Source organism: Plectropomus leopardus, chromosome 8 (genome assembly GCF_026936395.1).
Source record: "Plectropomus leopardus strain MGB_pleo_1.0 chromosome 8, ASM2693639v1, whole genome shotgun sequence".
Lineage (NCBI taxonomy): Eukaryota > Metazoa > Chordata > Actinopteri > Perciformes > Serranidae > Plectropomus > Plectropomus leopardus.
In genome coordinates this window covers 19,563,397-19,586,836 of record NC_142183.1, presented here as the reverse complement: position 1 = coordinate 19,586,836, position 23,440 = coordinate 19,563,397, and the positions used below count along the sequence as shown (strand labels likewise).

Below are 23,440 nucleotides of genomic sequence, written 5' to 3'. Positions count from 1 at the left end.
AATAATTATAGTAAATCTTTTCTGCATCAAAATAGTCCAGCCTTAACTGGGCCTTAAGACATATCGCTGCCTGCTGATATGAGCGCTGTATTTTTTATTTTTATAAGCACATATTCCACTCATTTATGAAGTTATACAAGCTCCTGCACACCTGGCAACCCCATCCTTTAAATGTTTCAAAATAAAATGCATTGTCTCAGCAACTAATGGCATTCTGTCCACAGAGACACAATCAGATAGCTTTTGTTTTGGAAGCAACGAAGTTTAGGTAAAACAAACATCTCTGTATTTCCTCATCTCAGTGACAGACAGACTTTATACTATAGTGTAAAGTGGTATCGATAAGTTAATGTGCATCAATGCATCCATGACACACGGGGTCAAAGGGCACCACTGAATGCGATTAAAAGGGTACATTTTTTCAATGCGTTATTTTTTCTGTGATTAATTAATCAAAATCAATTGTCAGTTGTCAATTACTTTGACAACCCTGGTTTAAACCAAAAGTAAAGCAAAAAACAGCCTTTAAACTGGAAAGAAATAATGATTTGACTTGTTTGGGAAATAATTATCATAATGAAAAGTTTTATGGTAATAACATGTTCAGTCATATTGCCAAGCCCTAACTCAAAGTTCAGTCAAAGTTGACACGATTTTGAACACTTGTCTCTTTGGGAACGTCCCGTTTCTTGTGATGCATCCACCAGCCCAAAGTGCCTCCTATGTGGACCACCTGTGACAGCTTCCCTTTTACAAACGTCAGCTAGTTTGTCATGTGATCCCAGCCTCCCAAAATACATGGTTTATGCGAGAATTACCGGCTCATCATTATGTGGGACATGTCCACATTTTGGTGCGTAACAGTGCATGAGAACAGCCTGGTGCACAAACAGAAGCAAAACTCCCCTGTTGTACAGACAGACGAGATAATAAGAATGAAAGCCATGTTGATTGAATTGATAACCGTTAATCTCCAGAAACATAGTAACTTAACATTTAATTCAGAGGTAATGGAAGCAGGGAGGTGTTTTCCCACATGACATCACATCTAATCTATTTTCCTCAGTTCATCTGCTGCCTCCACTCAATCTTATTTCCTCTATATGGCAACAGAGGGGGAGCAAACTGCGCCAACTTACTCATGGGAGAAAAGTATTCCGTGATGAATTACAAAAACTCATCTTCTCATTTCTGTTGTCTCTCACTGTCACGCCACCACCACTTCCACCCCCTCACTGCCACAATCACATCTCCCCGAGGTTCCTGACAACGAGATCGCCTCACATATTCTTAGCAATTTGGTTTTAAAACATTTACAGCGAATTCAATAGAAGAAGAAAGGCTGACTGGGAATAGTATCAAAGAGCAGGGCCAAGGCCCAGGATTAAAATCCAGATACCTCTCCAGTGTATTGAAACATTCAATATTCAAGTTTAAATCAGAGGCTGAAAATAAAGATGGGGACGGAGGGGCGGGTGGGAGGGTGTTCCTGAAAGGTTATTCTGTCCCCACAATCAAGCATAAGAGGAGATATGAGGAGCTGCCAGAGAATTGCCTGGCTTATCTATCATGGTGCAGAGCAGTCACTTGTGTGTCTCAGTGTCTCACTGTCTGTCTTCTACTGGATGCATCCTACTGTCTCTTATCTTGCAATGACACTTCACCTCATTTGCAAATTGAACAGCTGAGGAGGAAGGGTTGGGGTGGGGAGGGGTGGGGGGGGTGTGTGTGTATAGTATTGTCTGATAGTTTGTGAGGCTCCGAACAGTTATTGCTCAAACTAATTATTTTCGCCATGTTACTTAGCATCACCAGGGAGTCAGCATATTTTCAATAAACATGGCTGCCATTATTATACAGCCTAACACACACACACACACACACACACACACACACACACACAGCATCTAAAATATAACCAACACCACTGCAAGGGCTTACATCAATTTTTCCTACACAACAAAACATAATTGCACCAAAACAAAGCCCTATTCTTTAAACTGACAGGATTGTGTCACATAATGGTGACAAATTGCACATTTTGACCTCAAACTAACCTTCAAATTCAATTTTTCACCCCCCATCAACAGACAGTCAGCACAAGCAACGCCCTGTCAGAGAGAGACAGGAGGTGAAAGGAGCTGAGCAGGAGGGCAACACGGCTGAAGGTTAAAAAAATATACATTTGTTTGACAACCACACAAAGTTGCGTGCACACACACACACCCACCCCCCACCCCACACACTGGATGTGATATTCCCAAGGTTGTATTGATTGACAGAGAAGGCTGTAGCTAAGTAATAATGACTGTAGAGGTTGGCTCCGTAGGGCGTCAAACTTCTGACATTTTAGGAGAGAAAAGCGTAGTTCTCAGATGAACAGAGTGTGAACAAAACACACAGTCAGGCACGCAGGCTGTCTTTGATCTGAGAGAAGAGACAGGCTGCGTTTACAAAGAACACACTGTTCCTGCCTTTTTAAAGCGCAAAAGATTCACTCCGTAATTAATAAGACATTTAGAACAATTTCAGGTCACATTTAAAACCTCACAACTACCAACAACACAGGATACACTGCATTTTTTCCACAGTTATGCCAAAACACATCAAGCAGTGTTGAAATGTTGCCTGCGGCAAGTTGCCATGCAATGTCTGCTATGCAAGCTGCAGCCACTGACTTCTACGACCTGGGTCTTCAAAAGGGGGTCTGCAACCCCAAAGGGGTCCTAAGAGTTACTGCAATTTTTTATTTTTTTATTTATTTATATTAACGTGTCTAAAAATAAACACAAACATTAATTCAACATATTATCAGCATTAGATAAATCAGCCTAATGAATCCAATAATTTACGTGCACTAGCCAAGGCAAAACAATTGACAGCAGAACTAAACATTTTTACAGCCGGGTACGGAGAACTTTATCACGTTACATATAACTAAGAACTAAACACTTTGACTGACAGGCTGTCTGCAAGGCATCACCACAGTCTATGAGTCAGGTCTACCCTCTTGTCCAGATTTAGTCATTTATGGCTCCAAAAGTCTACGCCAAAAATACAAAACTTGAGGCTTCAAAACGTGACTTTACAAACCGATTAGGTAACAACACAGTGACTAAGTACATTATTTTCATACAGTCTATGAGAAAAACAAAACCACTATCCTCCTTTACAGGCTACCTTTTACGCTGATAGTGTTATTACTTTATAGCCATTATATTGTGCAATCAATTCACTTCATAATGATAAGTTAAAGCAAAAACATATTCAACTTAACTTATAAAAAGTTATTTGAATCATGCACCTATAAATAATTTGGAGCAAAAACTATAATTTACATACTGAAGTACTGGTAACAAATGTCAAAATAAAACAGCTCTTTTCGTGATTAAAGGTATATTTCCATATGAAATACAGCACTGAGCCTCAAACTAAATGAGTAGGTTCCCCAGTATCTGCTAAAGACAAATTGATCGTGCACCAACCCCAAAGCGTTATTAAATTTGGCTGTGAGTTCAGAGGATCCCTCACTTGATCCTTATTCCATTTACAGGCTTTGTTCTTGATTGTCAGCAATGAAAAAGAAAACAAACGACTCCCAGGATGATAAAATGAAAGAGTAGTTTTTTCTTCCACCCCTCCTCTTCCTTTTTTTCTCTCTCGCTAATGGTCTTAATAAATTATTTAAACCGTGTTAAACAAGACGCAAACTTTAATTAACTTGGGCTGCCCCTGCCGAGCTGGAAATTAAACTCTTTTACCACTTCCTCTTTTGTGTCCTCTACGTCAAGCTCACACATTATATTACTCAGTGTCTCAGCCGGGCCCAACATAGGGACAAGACACAGAGTGAATACAATCGCTAATCCTCTACATCTCGTTTCTCGCTCTACACAGCACAGAAATTAACTCGCTGCAGTTTGAAGTTACATAAAAAGCCCCGGGGCATATAAAAAGGACCTAATCTGGCAGGAGGATCAACAGATGTCCGTTATCTTTATGATCTCAATCAAAAGCTAGAAGGAAGCATGTGTGAAAATTAAACTTCACTTATCGGATCTGCCTTGAATTGGATTCATGGTGTAAACAGGTAAACCAAGTGATACATAATCACAAAATACATAAAAAATAATGAATTGTCTCTTATCTCTATGTACTTAAAACACTGGGAACTACCCAACCTGAGTTAGCCTCTCCTGGAAATACAGCAGGAGAACAGCCACATGTGTCATCCAGAGTGTAATTCTTTGCACAGGGACTGCAGGCTTTAGACAAGGTCGTAGCACCCAATTATGTAATAACTTCTTGACAATGTAATAACACCTGGAAATGTAATAAAATTTGCACTTTACTTGATTGAAAATGGAATACAACCCAATAATGTTTTGTTACATTACATGGCAAAAGGCACCTAATTGCAAAAAGCTAAAAACAAACATATTGAGCCGGTACTGTCACTTCTGTCCTTTGACCTTTGACCTTTGAAACAGAAGTTTTCTGACATAAAGTCCACGCACCTGCCTTTCCCTCTATCTGCATATTACATTTGCTCACTTCTTATCATGTGGCCAAATATGGAAGTATGGTCATGTAATAGCAGGTATATAGTATACACAAACACCCATTTTAACTGAGCAAAACCATCTGATGTGTTGAAAAGTTTCAAAAGTTTTGTTATGCTTCCAAAATCATTTAGACAGGCCATTAATCACTCACCGCTCCATCATGTAGACTGGCATGTGATGTGGACATCAATCAGTTTCCAGATGCATCCCTGTGACTTTTTCTTCTCTTTCTCTGCTTTTTGCAAGAAGATCCAGTCTGTTGGCACACACGATATACATAACATGAACCTTTCTGATATATAATGTTAGCTTGATTACCATCACTACCCCCACAGAGATGGCTTGTCTGTCAGTATGTCGACAAGATTACAGAAAAACTCCTGGCCTCATGTTCAGATTAGAATCACGGTGTCTTTTCACTTTTGTTAACGCTGCACACTTCCCATTCCCAGCTCATCCAATACCGACATTTTGTCACACTCCTTGGCGTGTTTCAACATTACATTATGTAACTTTCGTCAATCCGTCGTGTACTGATGTCACTCACTTACCGCAACAGTTAATACTAACAAAACACAGCCAATCTTAAAATCTGATGATCGCAATCGACATTCACTGATACCAGTAATCCTCTGGGGCTGCCTACACATGCACATTCTCCAACTTTACGCAGAAACGTGTTGTTATGGAGCACTTGAGGGCCGAGGTTTTACAGGAGAACCTGTATAACTGTAATATCGTCATAATGTGACCGCACTTTTTTCTCTGGCTAAGGAAACTTCAATACATACATATCACAATTCAATTTATTTGTTACATGGAATCATGTATGATTTACTCATATCCAGATGCAAATAATAAACTCAATACAACAATAAACTCCACCAGAGATATTAATGTTTGATTCAAGTGAGAATTTCTTCCTTGTGAACTTACTGCTTTCCGTAACTGTTTGTAACAACAAGCTGCCATGTTCATGATGTTATTTTAGTCTTAGTATTTGAATTTATATGTAATATACAGCCTTACAGTTACATATTAAGTATTAAGAGTATGTCCCAAATAGGATATTTATAGTTGTTACACTTGTGGATTTGCATATCATAAAAGACTTAACTGTTGTCTTTGGTGGAGGTCTGTGTTCGCCATAATACAAGCTGCTTCTACTACTGTTTAAGAAATAACACAACTGAGAAAACTAATTGGGCTAATTGATCAATTTACCCATTTACTCGCTCACACTCACACACACACACACACACACACACAGAAAATCAAGTCAATTTCCCTATTTCTTTGGAGACCTGAAAAAGGACAGATTACACACACACACACACACACACACACACACACACACACACACAAAATCGATCATGTGTAGCTGGTAGATTGATGTCCAATGCTTCTTGCTACCAGAGTCACAGTTGTTAGTAAGGAAATAGAGAGCTGCAGGAATTACGTTTTTTTGTTTGTAGGCTGAAGATGAGGTTAACATCACCCTGGTTCCCTCATCCAAAAAACCAATGAGCTTTTTCCATTGTATTCCATTGAATTATTGCAGTAAAGAAGCTCTGTGGCAAACACGCATTTATGATACTTAAATGTTTTGTTCAGCCTGACAATCTTCAAAAATTAACACCACTTCTATGATCCTTGAAGCAGAAATGCAGTCGCCAGAAACAAAACACTAACATAAGGCTACAAACCAACTACACAATGGTCACATGACTTATCGACTCCACATGGTTGTAAAGCCGTTTTTGGCATGATGATGTTCTGTAGTCTCATTTAGCCACTTTTAGCAACCATCCTTTGTGAGACATGTACAAGCTTAAAAATTCTCAAGTGAGTATTTACTTAAGTATTTTATGTTGTATAACAAACCAAATCTAACCAAAAATCCATTCAAAAAAGCCATTGACTTCAATACAAGGGATCCAGGAGAGCAACGATGCATTTCCAGGTTGTAGGACTCATTCGTGCAGCATTCAAAAAGAGCAATAATAAGCCAAAATAATGAATATGAAAGCTGTAAAACTGCTTTCGGAATTATACCTGACCACTGCCAAAAACATACAAAGTGTCTGCTGTACATTAGATGTTAATGGCATTTAAGTGTTAAAATGTGGGGATAGCAAAGTCACTTATTTCCCACACTATCCCTCCACTCCTGAGAGTCATTAACGCACATTACGTTTTCATTTTGAATTATCACTTGTTCCTTTACACAATATTGCAACAATGTAGATGTTCCATTTAGACAGAGAAGATTTTAAAATACATCAAAGGAGGAAGATGAGTGCTGCTCCTTTTGCAAACAGAGAAAAAATGTTTTCAAGGTAGTTATACGGAGAAATGAAAAGGTCTTTCCTCACAGCTAATTAAATTCGTCAAACTTGGTCTCCAGGACTGATAAATGTAATAGCACATTCGGGGGGATTGGGAAACCCTCATTTGTTGCTTGCCTCTACTTTGCCCTTTATCTGTCTCTGGCCTTGAAAGAGAACAAGAGAGAGAGGAAGACAGGACTGGAAGGACGTCATGATAATGGGAGGAAGGGGAGTGAGAGGAGAACGAGGGAGGAATGACAAAAGAGGGAGAGGATAAGACGGGGCTGGTAGTGTCTGATTTCCCATTCAATCTTATTTTCAGCCAGAATTATTTTTCATTAGCGCTCATCACAGACTTATGACTCGCAGCCGCTCACACCCTGTCCTTCCCTCTTTTCCACGCGCACACAGGCGCATGCGCGCACACACACGCACGCACGCACACACACACACACACACACACACACACACACACACACACACACACACACACACACACACACACACACTCTTGTCCTTCTCTCTCTCCTCTTTTCAAGAGCAGCCAATTTTAATTAACTAGTGAAAAAGTACAAACCTTCCCATGGGAAAATAAACACAAACAGCCCTTTAGAAAGAGACGTGTCAGTTTCTAGCCTGTGTTGGCACTCAAGAACATCACAGGTGAAAATGGACAAGAGTCAAGTGGCTGCAGTGGTTATGTAGCACCATCACTCTGAGAGAGAGTCATTGGGAAACCATCTAAATAAGTGAGACAGGAAACACATCAGAGGCCAAGAATCCTGGAACCCCATCACAGCCTTCCACGCTGATAAATGGCACTATATATAAGTGCAATAATCGAGTTGCACAACCCTTGCACCTTATCATTAAAAAACCATCCCATTTTTCTATTTCTGACACTCTTTCTGACACTTTAATGGCAAATACAATGCACTCCAAAGAAATAAAGGTATCAAAAGGAGGAAAAAAAATGTCTCTAAATGATTCTACCTTTTTCATGTGTTTGTGTTTTGGGGAAAAAAGACTAAAGTGGTGCGAGGTAACAAACATAATGGCAAGTAAATTGTCCCTGAAAGCAGTCTTGCCTGTGTTTCACTTCACAGACAACAAAACACTGCTTTTACAGAACCGCACTGCACCTCAGTTTCTATATACATCTTCACCTCACAGCATTCAGTGGATCAAATCCATTAGTAAATTTCAAATAAACAAAAAACTTTCAATGTTACTACCTGCAGAGGACAAACACGTGAGTACAGTGGTGGAAAGTACCTAAGTACATTTACTTTTTCACTGTATTTAGGTAATTCAAGGTACTTATAATATAGATGAGTCTGTTTTATACAATTTTTATTTCTACTCTACTACATCTCAGAGAGATATACTTTTTACTCCACTAAATGCGTCTGACAGCTCTAGTTACTTTTCAGAGTACTTTTTCTTTTTTTTTTTACTATTTTCTTATACAGTGAAAACCATGCAGACAACTTGTTCTCATCCCAATTCTTCAAATATGGTCACTTTATCACTGGACCTACACATCAAAATAAGACACGCCAGGTACCCTCCTGTATCAGTTTGGGAGGTTGAGGGACACAATGTAAAATTACACTTGTTACATGCATTGTGTCTTTTCAAAATACAATTACATTTTTACAGGAAATCTGCTCTTCATATGCAAATAGTCTTTTTCAAAATATTCTCATGCCTGTAAAACACTGTTCCAGGTTTATTTCTTTAGGTTTAGGCAACAAAAGTCAATGGTAGAGTTTATTAAAAGAACATCATTGTTTGGTTTAGAAAAAGTACAGTTGGTAAGAAAACATCGTTCTCACAGGAAAGTGATGCTACAAACATCTGATGATCTTATAGAATATGACACATTACTGTAGATTAAACTACCTAATAAAGGAGAAAACTAAGTCAACCTTCAACATCTATGTAAAATGCAACAAATTCACTAATGACACAACAAAAACATTATGTAAAATACTAAAACACTGGAATATTTTACTGCAGTGTGTGTACATTTACCTTTTATACTTTACATACTTAAAACTGATAATACTGACACACTTTTATATAAGGCTTTGAATGCAGGACTTTTACTTGTTGTTGAGTATATTAACAGTGCTGTAATTGTAAGTTTACTTTAGTAAAGGATCTGAATACTTCTTCCATCACTCTTTAGGTCAGCATAAATCAGATTTGTTCCAACCACAGAGCTCAAGGTGAATATTGATCGTGAAAAGCACTGAGGCTCTTCTTGGCGTAAGACTCGATCATACATGTTTTCATTGGTAACTGATTATCTGCTTGAGTTTCCTAATGATACAGTGAGCATGTAATGATAAAATCTTTAGTGAATCTTTGTGTGCCAATTACACTTGATCCTTGATTTCTTTTTAATTTAGTCCAGCAAATAGAAAAAGAATTAAGCCATTATGTTTTATTCATTATTGTATTTTAATATCTCTTTATTTAGCTCACATCATCTATTTAAGCTTAATCAAAATTATAAGTGCATGGCATTCATTGACATTAAAGACATTCTTTTTGATTTGCTTTAATTCAGAGTGTGAGCTTTTTTAACAATTTTTCAAATCAAACATCAAACCATGCTAAATTAAACAAATGAAAAGCATACATCAACATGGATAGATATGAAATGCCATTAAAGAAAATGCATTAATAGACTAATGTGAGCAGATTCTAATAAATTAAGACCTATCATTTCAACACGTTTTACTGTATTCCACCCTGTTGAATCCACAACCCCATGTGGATACACTGATGCATGCAAACATGACCAGCACACACGGTAACATAGCAACATTGGGAGCAACTGCGACTGCCTGTCTGCTACCCTTTTTATAATCAGCGAGCATATACAGGGATGTACAGTACAGTAGGCCTTGAACTACATCCTGAAGAGACCTTGATATCTGGGGAATTTGTAAGAAATGCGCATATGAACATATTTCCCTCAGAATTTCATTTTCTACAAACATAATATGATGAGGCAAACTTCAAAAGCCAACAGAGCAAAAATGACCCAGCAACAATGGGAAGAACATGCTTTAAATCACATTTCTGATTGGTCGAGAAGTGTTTACCACAGGCAGCTCTAGTTGTGCTGCTGAACCGCGGCCAAAGATAGCTGGCAGCCACAATTACCTTTATCATTTAAGCATGAAGAGTGATCAAATATGGATGGGAAATTGGGTAGGGGTGTATAAACAAAGCAAGAGTGTGCTCATATTGAAAACATGTTTATAGATGGTGAGGCAGCCCGATGAGAGCGAGCGAGAGAGAGTGAGATTAACAAGGGGGGGAAATCACCATGTGCAGTAAAACTGGTGGCCATAGTTACTCTATGTGCTTTATTATGCATATGGGATTCTCATGAACTTGATAATAGATGAGTAAGCCTGCCAGACCATTAAAACACATGTCTGCACCAAATTAAATATGTTGCCCAAATCTCCATGGGTACCCTGTGAGCCAAACGCACGCTTCCTTTGAGACAGTGCCTCCATAGACAGACATGGATAACCAAAACATGATTAAAACTTCACTCACAAATACATTATTTCATTTTTTTCCAACCCTTTCTCATTAAAAAGACTCAACATTTTCTTCAACATCCAGAAGGAGTAACTGAAAAAACACCAACTATGAAACTGACAACAGTTAGATATTTAGTGTCCTCACTGCTTTGCAAAAGAAAGCGCATATAGAGTACAGCCACTCCTGACCACAATAATCCTCACCGTGTAACCTAAAGGCAGGACTGAAGCACTTTGGGAAAAAAGGTCATTAATTCACCCGCTACTATAGAATTGGAATAGTTTAACTATTTTGAAATACACATCCACTCTAATTTCACTCTAAAGCAAGGAATCTCTGTATGTATGTTTGCATGTAAACAGTATGTGTGTCCTTTGCATATCTCGAGAACTGTTCATCCAATCTGCTTCACACTTGGCGGGTGTATTCCTGGGGACCGACAGACATGCAGTATTGTATTTGGTGCAATTTAAAAATGCAATACATTTAAAAAAAAAACTTTGAATAAACAAGCAATCAGCAAACTGTGTAGCAGTAGGAGCGGGGCTGAGGTAACTGGATGATGGATGTACTAACATTGCATCCAAACTCTTCTTCAGTTCCCTAAAGTCCACGAGCCTGAGTGGATAGCCCAAGGGAACAGCACCACTCTACCATTGCAACTCAAATTGTGTAAGGGCCCCCATCCACGTATGTTTTTTTCCTTAGTACCAGGTTCTTTTTTTTTTTTTTAGCTTTTCTGAATGAGCAAAGAGCGTTTGTGGCCACCCAGAGAAAAGGCGCCTTGGCTGATGTCCTTTTTCAGAGCGCTCCGGCGTTTTTGTGCTCCTGCTCTAAGTAGTTCAAGTTGAAAATACCTGGACTTTTCAGAAATATGCCGGTGTTGTCACTGCTGCTCTTTTAGTGAGCAGTGAGTGTTGAAACTGTTTTGGGAACCGGAAGTTATTACACTCAGCAGAAAAGAAATAGTCTAACATGTTAAAAAGTTAACTTTAGGGGTGCTAGTAAGCAGTTTTATTTTATGTTTGGACAGAGCTGGCGAGCTGTTTTCGTGTTTGTGACACAGTTGGCATACTAATATGAGTATCATATATCATATGGATCTTCTCATATCACTCTCTGCAAGAAAGCAAAGAACTATACATAAAGTGTAAAAACACAAGTGTGTGCGTGTAGTTATTTATGTTCATTTGAGAGAGATCTATCAGCTTAGGCTGCAGACAGGCTGCATATTATCCACAGCAATCAGCCCCGAAACTGATGCACCAAACTTCCTGTAATCCACCTGATTCTAACCTCACCGGTATCATTAACAGCTGTAATGAGCAGCAATGTAAAGAAACATACTGATTTCAGTTTTAGCTGTCTGCAGTACATCAGCATAAGATGCAACAGGAAGCGTTTTCCTGAGATGAATGGGCCTCACCGAACTCTAACAGTGAAACTCAGAGCCCTGGTCTGTCTGATGTAATGTCAGCTGGGTTTAATGTGATTTTAGTATTACTTAGACATGAGACACAAGCAGCAGACACAGTTTAGCAGAGAAGATGAAAGGGCCATCTTGCCTGATTTGAAAGAGACAAAGTGAAATACATCAGAGAGAAGCATCAGCATAACCAATAACACCCCCAGGTCTCTTTTCCTAATCACAGCTCTAATGAAGATTAACATGTAGCCTGTGTGTGTGTGTGTGCGTGTGTGTGTGTGTGTGTGTGTGTGTGTGTCACATACTTTTTTGTTTAATGAGTGGGAGTATTTGCAAGTGCTCACTCCTATAAATGATATCTATATACACACAAATATGAATGTGTTTGCATGTGTCAGTGTCTTTGCATGTCATTATCATTTTGTGACATATTTACCTGCACACTCCATCTGCAGTATGTCTCTGTGTGTATAATATTTAATAATTTCAGTGTGCATACTGATGTAACTGTTCTGCATTAGAAAGCAGCATTCATCATAAACTACAAGTTGCATTTCCAACTGGTAACATGCCTTAATGAGTTATTACCCCTAAGGGAGAAATATGAAAGCTAAGTACTGGTACGCTATCAACTGATTAAAAAACAAAAACAACAAAATGTCAGCTCAGCTCTGCAGTCAGAGTGCTGTGGCGGCTGCGTGTTGACTGCTCATTAGTGTACACACAAAACCTGCTGTGGCTCTGTGACTCTGTGACTCTGTCTGTGCGCACACTGAAAATATGTGAAATTTAGAAATTCAAACTCCTGCATATTGAATAAATAATTAGAACTACTGAATGTATTTGTAACCATCTCAGCTACTTTCTCTTTCTCTGTTTAGATATTGCCCCATAACACTCTTTTCAACACTCACTTGTTTATTTTTGTTCTCTCCCTGTATTTATATTTCCCACAGGTATGCTGGCAGTCGCTGGCAGTGTGCCGCTGAGGTAGTTTGGAGCTTGTGCATAACAGTGAATTGTCTTGATTGCTACCATATAATTGTTATGGGATGGGTGTCTATGGGGGCGTCCTTTTGTACATTTTTTTTTCCTGGCTAAGAAAAGATTGGAAACAACATCAAATTGTTTATACACATACGTAAGTATCAGGGCTTGCGAATAACATATTACTAACAAATCATTCATTAGATCAAATTTTGAGACACTGCATCTGAACCAACCTCGGGCACTGAGAAGGAGCGACTTCACAAGACAGTTTTCACAACTTAGATTCATTTTCATGAAAAAATGTTTCAATTCTTTTGATCGTGGACCCTGCGGACAAAAGGAAACAAAACAAACTGAGAAATGGACAAATTTCACGTTAGGGAGTCACCACTTTTTTTTCTATCTCTCTTGTTTACCTTGCCGATAAATATTAATTAATTATTCTTGGGTGCTCATGATTTCCGTAAAATGACCTGAACGATTAAACTGAAGTATGTAACTGAGCTAAGATGTGTAGCATGTCTATATTGATAAAAGTTTGAACACTTATATTTTTCTGTGCGTTCTAAGTAGAAAGAAGCTCAAGCAAGTAGCCACTGACGCGATGAGCTTAAACAGGTCCTCTTTTAATGTATAATATATCTGTATTTACATATGTTTTGTGATAGGTTGGTTGTCCTTTTCCTTAAAAAGACAAATATTCAGCTTTAATTTAAATTTGGAATTTATTAATTGGGGAAAAAAAGCCTAATAATGTTTAAAAACACCATACAAAAGCCTCTGATTATTTGCGATTATTTTCACAAGGGGGAGCAGCGATTGTGGCTATGGCCCCATCTTGCCACCCCTTGGTGGTGCCACTGCATTCATGAGGTGCAAATGGCAAGAAAAAGGAGATAAACACACAAATGATGGGGAGAGGGAGGACTGCATAGAGTGCACACAGATAATATAAACATGTATTTTCTAACAGGAGTACACTAAACCTACAGGCATACAATAACAATAGGCTCGGCAAGAGAAGAGAAGACAAAGGTGTGATTATGATCATACAAAATGATGTTATATACATGCATGTACATATACTAACAGGAAGAGACAAGTGGATCAATGAGCACAGCAAATTAGATTTCATTGCTTACTGGATGTGGAGAATGGACCTTGATTACACAATACCTAACATCAAATACTGAACCCTTCTGGCTCACTGATGTGTTATACTGCAGATGGCTCGTCTTAAATAAGTAACGTAAAAACAGCCTCAAGTGATTGAATTAATAACTCTGTCATTCACTTGCAGGAAAATGGAAGGAACATAGCCGAATGTAAGGAAATGCATCCAAAGTTAATTAACAGGACATTAAGAAACTGAGACATGATATAAACTGCAGGACATAAAGGTTAACAGGTAGTGCGCACTTATTTAGAAACATATCGCAGTCATTAGCATGCATTATAAAAAGTTACCCAGGCTGTGCATACACACATACACACACACACACACACACACACACACACACACACATAGAGTAAAAACAATTTGCAAGTGCTCATAACCCCCCTGGGGGTTGATATAACAGCTGATTAAACAGCTATCAGATCCTATGAAGACCTACCGGTAAATTATGACAGCCATTATCACAGTCAGGTAGCCAACACTGACACAGACACACACAGACACACACTTGTGCCCTCACTCTGTCCTACTAATATTAGTTTAATAAAGCAAACACAAACATAAACTACTACTACAGTATATTAGTGTCAGCTTTTTAACAAATAGGAAGTAGAAGTAGTACAAATTCACTCTCAAAGATTTGAGGTGATTTATGCTGTTTATTAACCTGCAGAGTGATTTCAAAGCATAGAGCAATAAATACTATGTTGACCTTATCATTGCAGCAGCTTTGAAAAACATGTACACTTTTGTACATAATTCCAAGCAGCTAAAATACAAAGGCAGTCTCAATACTGTTAATCTCATTCATAGCTGATCTTGTGTGACACTGAAAAAACTGCTTTATCAAAAATAGGGTTAGGTATCTTACAAAATCTTTGAAAACTATTGCAAACATGATGCCTGGGTTTGAATAACGATACCAACATAATACTATTTTTGGAAATTGCATCAAGGAATATGAATTCTTTTTTTTTCTATAAAACCTTATTCTACTCTCAATAAAGAAAGCCAACCTTCTCATAAGCTTAACTACTAGTGCGGCATTTTGAGAAATACATAAATATGCTCTCTTGCCGCGAGTTAGATTACAGCAGTGATACCAGTTTCATGCTTGTTTGGTGGTGTAGCTGCCACTATGTTAATTTAACATTGCATAATTAGCATAAAGACTAGAAGTTGGACTAGAAAGAGAACCTGGCTCTGTGCAAACAATAAGAGGACAAATTATGAATCTGGCTGCACTTTCAATGCCAATAATCAGTTTCCAAAGTTATTCTGTGTTACAGAAACATTTTGATAAGTGCCAAAAAACGTATTGCAGTAATGCAGCCCTGATCAAAGCAGGAATTGGAAACAACTGCTGCAGTCATGATGCAAAACAACAGTAATGATTTAACAGAGGGAGGATGTGTGTAGGTGAGCATGTTATTTGGATGTTCTTATTCTGTGATCCAACAAATAATTATAATCTGAAATAAATCTGCAAAAAATCTTGAGGTAGTTTTTTCATCTTTCTGACCTATACAGAAACACAAACACCGCTTCAGGACACACTGTACGGTGCATGCATTTGTGGGGATTAATAAGATATTGCAAAGGGGATTGTTACTCTGTTAACAACCTGACAGTGAGAAACAGAAACGTACTCATCTGTTGTAAGCTGAATCATGGCTGACAAGCCTTCGGCATCAGCAGGACTAAAGCAGTTTGAGGTAAACGCGGTCCCCAAGTGCACACATCTTTAATACACACACACAAACACACACTTTAAATTCGACTTGGCAGCTGCAGTGCAGTTCCACTGTTGTTTTACTTTATTTTTGCTTCCCTTTGTAAAACACAAAGGATTCATTTAATTTGCATCACCAACAGGGATGTTGTGCTCCTCTGTTAACACTCTCACATACACACAGTTTCACACAAACATGCACAAACTTAACTTTAGCTTACTTGGTACTTTTCTCAGTACCCGGGTATTAACATGCATCCTGGGATATCCAATTTCACATAGACAACACCAAGTCTTTGTGTTTACACCTTGCGTTATGCCTTGATGTGCATCTTAAGTGACCACTCGTGATTAGATCAGATCTCACTTGCCTGTTCTGTATGTAAATAAACATGTACGTACATCATTTCTGTTTGACCAAATGCGTTGCTGCAGCAGGGTTGTTGTGCTGTGTGCACCGTTAATATTTAAAATGGATAAAATCGTATTTCTTGCAGAGCTGTGCACACTCTCCACACTCTCTGCTTATCATGAGACAAGCGCACCCCGTCGACCTCCGAAGCACGAGGAGAATACTACGGTGGCAGTATGAGCTCCGCTTGGGGACGGTTGGTGAGAGTTCACACACACAGTGACAAGGCTAACTATTAGCAGCAAACAGCTAATTTCTACATAATGGTTATTAACAAGTCTGGCATTTTGGTGACGGTGTGAGTTTGTAAGGACAGTTAAACAGCTGCCACTGTGGTAACCCCTGCCAACTGGGCAGACGCTGAACCAGGATTGGAAATTAGCACCAGCCACCAGCCAAGTGCAGTTAAAATATGCAAGAGGCTGCTAAATTTGCTTCACGAACAAGCCAAAAAAAAAGTTCTCTGTTGAGTGGCTGGTAGATTTTGGAATCCTCCAGCCACAGAGGCAGGGAGACAAAACAATTCATTTCTAACCCTGACTGTTCGCAGGCCCAGAATCCCTCAGCGCTGCGTCTAACCTGTCACAGCAGCAACAGACAGAAATCAGCTGATTTGCAAGTGCTAATCAATCAACCTCGCCGACTGTCCCCCACAGATTCACCCCCCAACCACACGTTGTCTCCATGGATACAGCCTTGTCTAAGCCTCAGACTCTTTGTTTAAGATTTGTTATACGTGTGCTTTCAATGACTTTCTTCTAGATGGGCTAATGGACTATTGAGGGAACATGTTAGAAAGAACAAAGGTGAACGCAAGGGCACGGGGTCATGACCCCCTAAGGCACATTTGCAATTATGCTGGTGGGATTTTCAGTATGTCCCCCTTTTGTCTCCAAGGTACTTCACAGAAATGCTATTGTTGGCGCTGACAAACTGACAATACAGTCAATTCCTGGAGAATAGTATCCTGCATGTGCTTTATTTGTAGTAACAATGGTTTACTGTATTCTCTCCCACCGTCAGCACTTAATCCCTGATTCATGACTTTGGCTCGAAACTTTTATCTTTTCAGCTCTTGTAGTTTTCTTTTTCTGCATTTCCAGTCATTTTTCCAGTCTCCCTTCCTGCCGCTCACTCAGGCTTCTAATAACATCATTGCACTGGGAGTAGATAAGTGTGGCTGTTGTGATAAGGAGCTGGGAGAGGGAACGATGCAATCTGTCTCCATCTCCTCCCACTGTCGCAGCAGTTCTGATCTACTATTGGATATGAACGTCAGCTCTATTGATGTGCGGTACAGCATGGCGCGTATCTCTGATCTACAGAGGATGCAGCCTCTCATCTACAGAGGCTGATAATATTCTCTTGCTTATTCCGAGTATTTCTAATAATGAAAGATGAAATATTTGGTGAAGATGGTCATGGTAGCCAGGAGACCTTCTTTTAAGGGTTTAACAGGTTAAATGTTCCAGGTATGGTTGATCTTTTAATTTAGATTAAATGTATGAACTAATTCATTTTGAGGTTGTTTTATACCCTCAGGGTGCATGAAACCTAATCAAAATACATTTAATGGTTTTCCACTTACGTATTATTCCTATGGGCATGTTAAGGACACACTGCTTGCATATAAAGGCTGGGATGTGCTGCTCCATACCTAATTAGTTATTGATCTTATAACACTGATATATTCAACCACTTTTCAAGTATTGATCCTATCTATCTCCTAAGAAGCACACCGTTTTGTGTGGAACAGCTTACAAGATGCATTTTGCAAGAAAAACGCACAAAATCAAAATCTTCTATGAAAACGCATTCATTCGTATTATTTTCATTTCTGTAGGCTGCACAACTAACCCATATGCTTGATATTAATTGACTTCATTCTGCCATTACAGGATCTGAACTGAATGTTTTCAAAAATTAGAAACTTAATGGTGAAATATTTAACAAAGTTCAAACACTTATAACAACAACTCACTCTCATTACCAACTTGTCAAATACTGCTGCTGCTTGGTCAGTGATTTCAGCATCGGGCATGAGCACAAAAAGCCACCTTTCAACAAGCCAACTTTCAACTTTTTGCGGCGGTATAACACGCCGCCGGCCCGATGGACAGCACCTGTTGCAGAGCGGTATGATATGAAAGGCTGCAGGTAACAAAGTAATATAAGGAGCTGGAAAGTGCCTATATGGTGGGCTGGTCCGAGAAACTCGCTGTTCGCTTCCAATATGAACGTTGAGCCAAACCATGATGGTTTTTCTTTTTATTCTTTTTTCAAATCTAACCACGTGATTGCGTTGATGCAGTAAATAAATATAAATAAGAGGTGTTTTACCAACACTAAAAGTTTATTTTGAAATATCTGACAGGCAGAAACTGCACATTTCCTGTGAAAATGGAAATGCATTTTGAAGAGACACAATGCATGGAGATGCAGGAGAAAACTGACATGCCCTCCCAAAACGTCAACAACAGACAACAAACAACAGGACGATAACTAGCACAGATGTGAAAGGCGCTGGCCAAGCAGCGATATTTGACCAGTTGGCATGAGAAAGTGTTGGACTTTACAAAAGTGACTGACTATGAAACATAAATACAGCCTACTCTAGATATTATTTAAGTTTCCCTCATCACCCCCACCTTTTAAAAAGCATTGCAACATTTTGGATAAAGACTGAACTTATGAAACACTTGAATAATGTGATATCATGTGAGGCTATGAGCAACATTTGAATATAAACAGAGTTGCTTAAAACTAAATCACCACCAGAAATTATCACATTAAATAAATAAATAAAAAAAAGTTAATAGCCTTCTGTTTCCAAATGTCCCTGAAGTTAATGTTCTTCTTTTTGGTGGTGTTTTTTGTTTGTTAGTTTTTCTTTTGTCTTGCCTATTTTCTTTAATTTTTTCTTTTCCTTTTTAAACTAATTATTTTCAAATGCACAAATGGTAATCTGATATGAAACTGTAATTGTACTATAATTTGAACATCTGTTAATAAAAATAAATTGTTGCAAAAAAAGTCGTTTTTATTTTCATTTTACAGTTTTAAAAACCGTCTCTCGCTATGTGAAAGTAAATTCAGCTGTGATGTTATAGCAAAAAAAAAAAGAAAAAAGAAAGGAAAAACACTAAACAACGCTTAACAAAAAGCCCTGTCTGTTATGAATTCATGTAGCCTGCTTATCTTCCAGTTAAAGTTTCTGTGTTTTGGACTCACCATCATCTGACAGTCTGTGACGCCATGTTTGTTTTCCTCGTGAAGATTCCCTCGCGTCCATGTCACGTTTCAGTCGCCACTTCACCTTCACTGCTGCAGAAAAACCAGTGACACCAGCCAGGTTAAACACTGGGCTACCTAAACACTTCCTGCACAGACCAGCTCCAGCAGACACACTGCAGATGGAAAGCAAACTTGCTTGACTAAAGCAACGTTAGCAAAGCTTCAAACAACCCGAAAACTAAAAAAAAAAAAAAAAAAATCTCTTAAAGCAACAGTCACACTTTTAGGGAATACCTGCACAGGTGATTTCATGTGGGCTGATTCGGCCTCTGTTCTGGAGCATGCTGGTGTGTACCACAGACTGAATATAAAGATATACAGATATATAAGATATATTCTTTATATACAGGCTATAGTGTATACAGACTGAGCCTACTGGGACTGTTCTGAAGTGATGTTGTATGAGGTGCTCTGCCATGGTCCGTGTGCATGCAGCAGGTGGCAGTCTGCACGCACCCTGTTTGGAGAAGCATGCAGGAGTACCACCAAAGAAGCTAAGCAATGTCCTGCTGTGGAGAGGGCAGTGGCCAGTCAATTGTTTTTAATACCTAAAAAAAAGACCAACTGGTAAATCAGTTTAAGTGTATGCTGGCCTATATTAAGAATATTTTAAACACTTTACCTTGAGGTCACACAGCCATTTCAGAAAGTGAAGTGGAGCCATTATCTATGGCTTGGTCTTTTAAAGGGTTAGTTCAGATTAATGCCTATTTAACTTATCTTTTATTTAATTTATTTACATAAGACACAAGCTGAATTTCACTGTGACACTGTAGGCTACTGTACAAAATTCATGAATACTTGATAAAATGTGTAAATATATTTGTTTAAACAAGTGCAACTGAACTTAATCATAAAAAAGTAGCGTTAACATTGAACTTATTGTACCCACGTTATTTTTGTTATTTATTTGGTATGGTGTGAATTGGTGAGTTGACTACTGTTGCAAACCAACAGTAGGGACAATAAAGACTTTCTGGTCTTATCTAATGTAACATTAGCATGCACTATATAAATATACCCTGCAAATCAGTTTTTGTTGACAACAGCATAGTTTTTGTTGCTACACAAACAAATGTCTTTGGTAGGACTTTTTTTCCTAATTGCTGCTCAGTAACATAATGTTAGTTCTTCATGGTTGTTTTGAAACTTAATTAAGGTGCTGTCAAATTGGTTCAAAGTGGATCGAGGAAACTAGGTGTCAACTTCCTGAGAATAAATAGTGTTAATTATAGATGACTGAGGAAGTGTTGGGGAATTAACTGATTCATGGCACACATGACTTTTAATCTTTGGGTTTAGGTGAAAGAATCAAGTATTTTCAAATCACAAGGCTCAAGTTCAAGTGTAGTCACAACTCACCGGTGTTAAAGTGCAAGTCAAGTTGCAAGTCTTTTTTGATTTTGTCAAGTCGATTCTTAACTCATCAAATTTGCAAATTTGCATCAAATCTCAAGTCTGATTTTAGTCTAAGTCATTTTCCTTGCATCCACACCTCTGCCCTGAACTGTTTAATAAACTACTTGCTCCATTCAAAAGAAATATCTACCATTACAGTCTAGTCCCACAATTCAAAATTACTGAACTTTTTTAAACATCTCATAGAAAATACATGCAGGCTATATATTGTAGCCTATGGTATATGTCTGTGCTATCACCAGTCTCTTTTTTTTTTAGACTTGGAGAGTTATAAATCTTAACATGACTTCCCTTTAACAAGGCCTACTCTACAGATTCACGGTTCATTCACTGTGGGGTTTCCATCTTTCACCTTGTCTTGACTGCTGCTTGGAAAGCTTTCTGCTCTCCTGCTTTCCTTCTGGATGACCGGAGGGCACTTCACCACCTGCTCCTATTTCTCCTGATACTGGCCGCCTTATTCATATTTTGTGGTAGTAGTATTATTTTATTTATTGGGGCCTGAAATTGAAGTGTATTGCCAGATCACAGATTTGATCCCCTGTTCCTGAGATGTGCTGGCAGGGGCTGGCAAATCTTGTCACCAATCTGACGACACCTGCTCCAAGGATAATTGCTTTCAAAGAAGTCGATGTCCTGCCACGCTGTTACTCTTCTTTTTACCGCACACACACACGCACACACACACTCATTGTCTTTATCTCTCTGTCTGGTTGTGGCTCCACTTCAGCCAGGACACACATTTTCTCTCTGAAACTTCATGTATTTTGTTCACAGTTTCTCTCTCTGTCTCACACAGACTTTGCCACCTGCCTTTCACATTTTCTGTTCACCCCAATGTCATTCTTTGATCCCCTCCCGACACATCGTCTAACTCTCAGGCACTCAGACACACTTTAGTCTGTCTCTCTCCCCCTCCCTGCCACCTTCTTTCCACCTTTTAAAACCAGTGACTTACTCTGACACATGCAGACTTTTCTATGTTGCCTTTCCATCTCCAGGGGCTGGTGAAGAATTGTATTCACTGCAGCTTTATGTCCCAGGGATTTTCCATAGCAGACATGTTGACTCATTGCAAAAAAAGCACAGGTGTAACTAATAAAATCAAAGGTTATTTAAGGTTATTGATTACACCTGTGCTTTTCATGCTATGAGCTGTCTGCTGTGCTGATGCTTTCAATCTCTCTTTTTTTTCCCATTTTTTGACTAGTTGCAAGCAATCCTTTTCCCAGTTTCGGTTGCATACTACACAAACTAAATAATTGCTGCCATGCTAAAGTGGCAGAAGTGTGGGAGGAGGCTAAAATATAACTCCAGAGGTTAACTTGTTCTATCATCCTCCCCTTTGCATTAGTGCAGAAACAGCCCTCTGCTCCAGTATTACCACCTCCGCTCAGCAGGAGTTTTCAGATAACTTCACCTCAGGCAAGAGACTTAAAAACAGACAAAGTCTCTAGGGAAGTCCCCTGCTGATCCCAAAATTTAAGCTCCCTCTGATGCTTCCTTTTATTCCTCTTTGTTCCTGTTATAACCAGCCATTTGCTTTATTTTTTGAAGCATTAATATTAATTTTCACACAAAAGAGCATTTGTTCTCAGTAGCAGACTTGGTCAAAGAATGTATTATTTTGACAGTGTGAGCAGATAATTCCATGTTTTTTCATCCCGTAGCTGCCGAGGGAGTTGCTTCCCTCAAGGTATAATCATTTTTATATAAGTTCTCACAAAATATTGTGAAATAATTAGAACCAAAGGGTATAGATCCAAGCCTAAACACAACCAAACATAAAACACTTTAGTTGGCGAGCAAAACAAACAGACTATTATCTTTATACTGGATGATATGAAAGTGCAGTTACCATATCAAGCAAAGTCTATTTAACATGCTTTACCTTGATTAACCCTGTAGTAGTGGACTCGGGTAGCACATACTGACTGTGAAACAACTTGCAGAATTTGTCTGATGCAGCCATTGGATCAATCAATAGTGACTGACTCACAGATCTGCATCCAAATCCTTTTGCATTACAGAAAATACCTTACATGGGCGACACTCTCATAAAAGACATAACAGATCAATTTGCCACTGACTTCCAAAACTATATATATGACTGTGCCAAAAATGACATGAGCCTATATTACCTTATGGTCAGAGATTTAAAAACACTCTTCTCTTTATGGAACGGTTGATAAAAGCTTTAAAACTTTGTGGTTAGTTTAAGCCAAAACATTATGGTTTGGTAATTCCTTTTACTTCTTTTGTTACAAGCATAACATCATATACGTCACGTCACATACATCACTGGCGTAGTAATGCTACACATACTAGCAAACTATGTTACATTGTTTTTAAAAAAAAGTCAATTTTGACTTCAGTCCATGAACACTGGTCTTCGAGTGAAAGTCCTGTGCTTGTTTGACTCACGTGAACCACTCCCACCAACTCAAAAAGCAGGCCCCCAGGAAGTGTGCTAGGCTTTGAAGACAATTTTCGTAGTGGCAGTGGTGGCCAAACCTTTAGGT

General features: G+C 38.7%; 1 protein-coding gene across 2 annotated transcripts in view; it reads right to left on the bottom strand.

Moving 5' to 3' along the window:
- trpc7b (transient receptor potential cation channel, subfamily C, member 7b) overlaps nt 1-21,987 on the bottom strand; it is a 109,195-nt gene extending 87,208 nt beyond the window's left edge. Inside the window, exons 1-3 of one of the 2 annotated variants that reach the window (XM_088081074.1) lie at nt 21,877-21,987; nt 19,437-19,529; nt 4,717-4,821 (exon numbers count right to left, since the gene is read on the bottom strand). In XM_088081074.1, coding sequence (XP_087937200.1) covers nt 4,717-4,739 — 23 coding nt within the window. In that variant the 5' untranslated portion in view covers nt 4,740-4,821; nt 19,437-19,529; nt 21,877-21,987. Of the gene's footprint in view, nt 1-4,716; nt 4,822-19,436; nt 19,739-21,876 lie in introns of those variants that run through there. The other variant, XM_088081075.1, reaches the window with a different exon arrangement.
- Between the last annotated feature and the right edge of the window lie 1,453 nt (nt 21,988-23,440).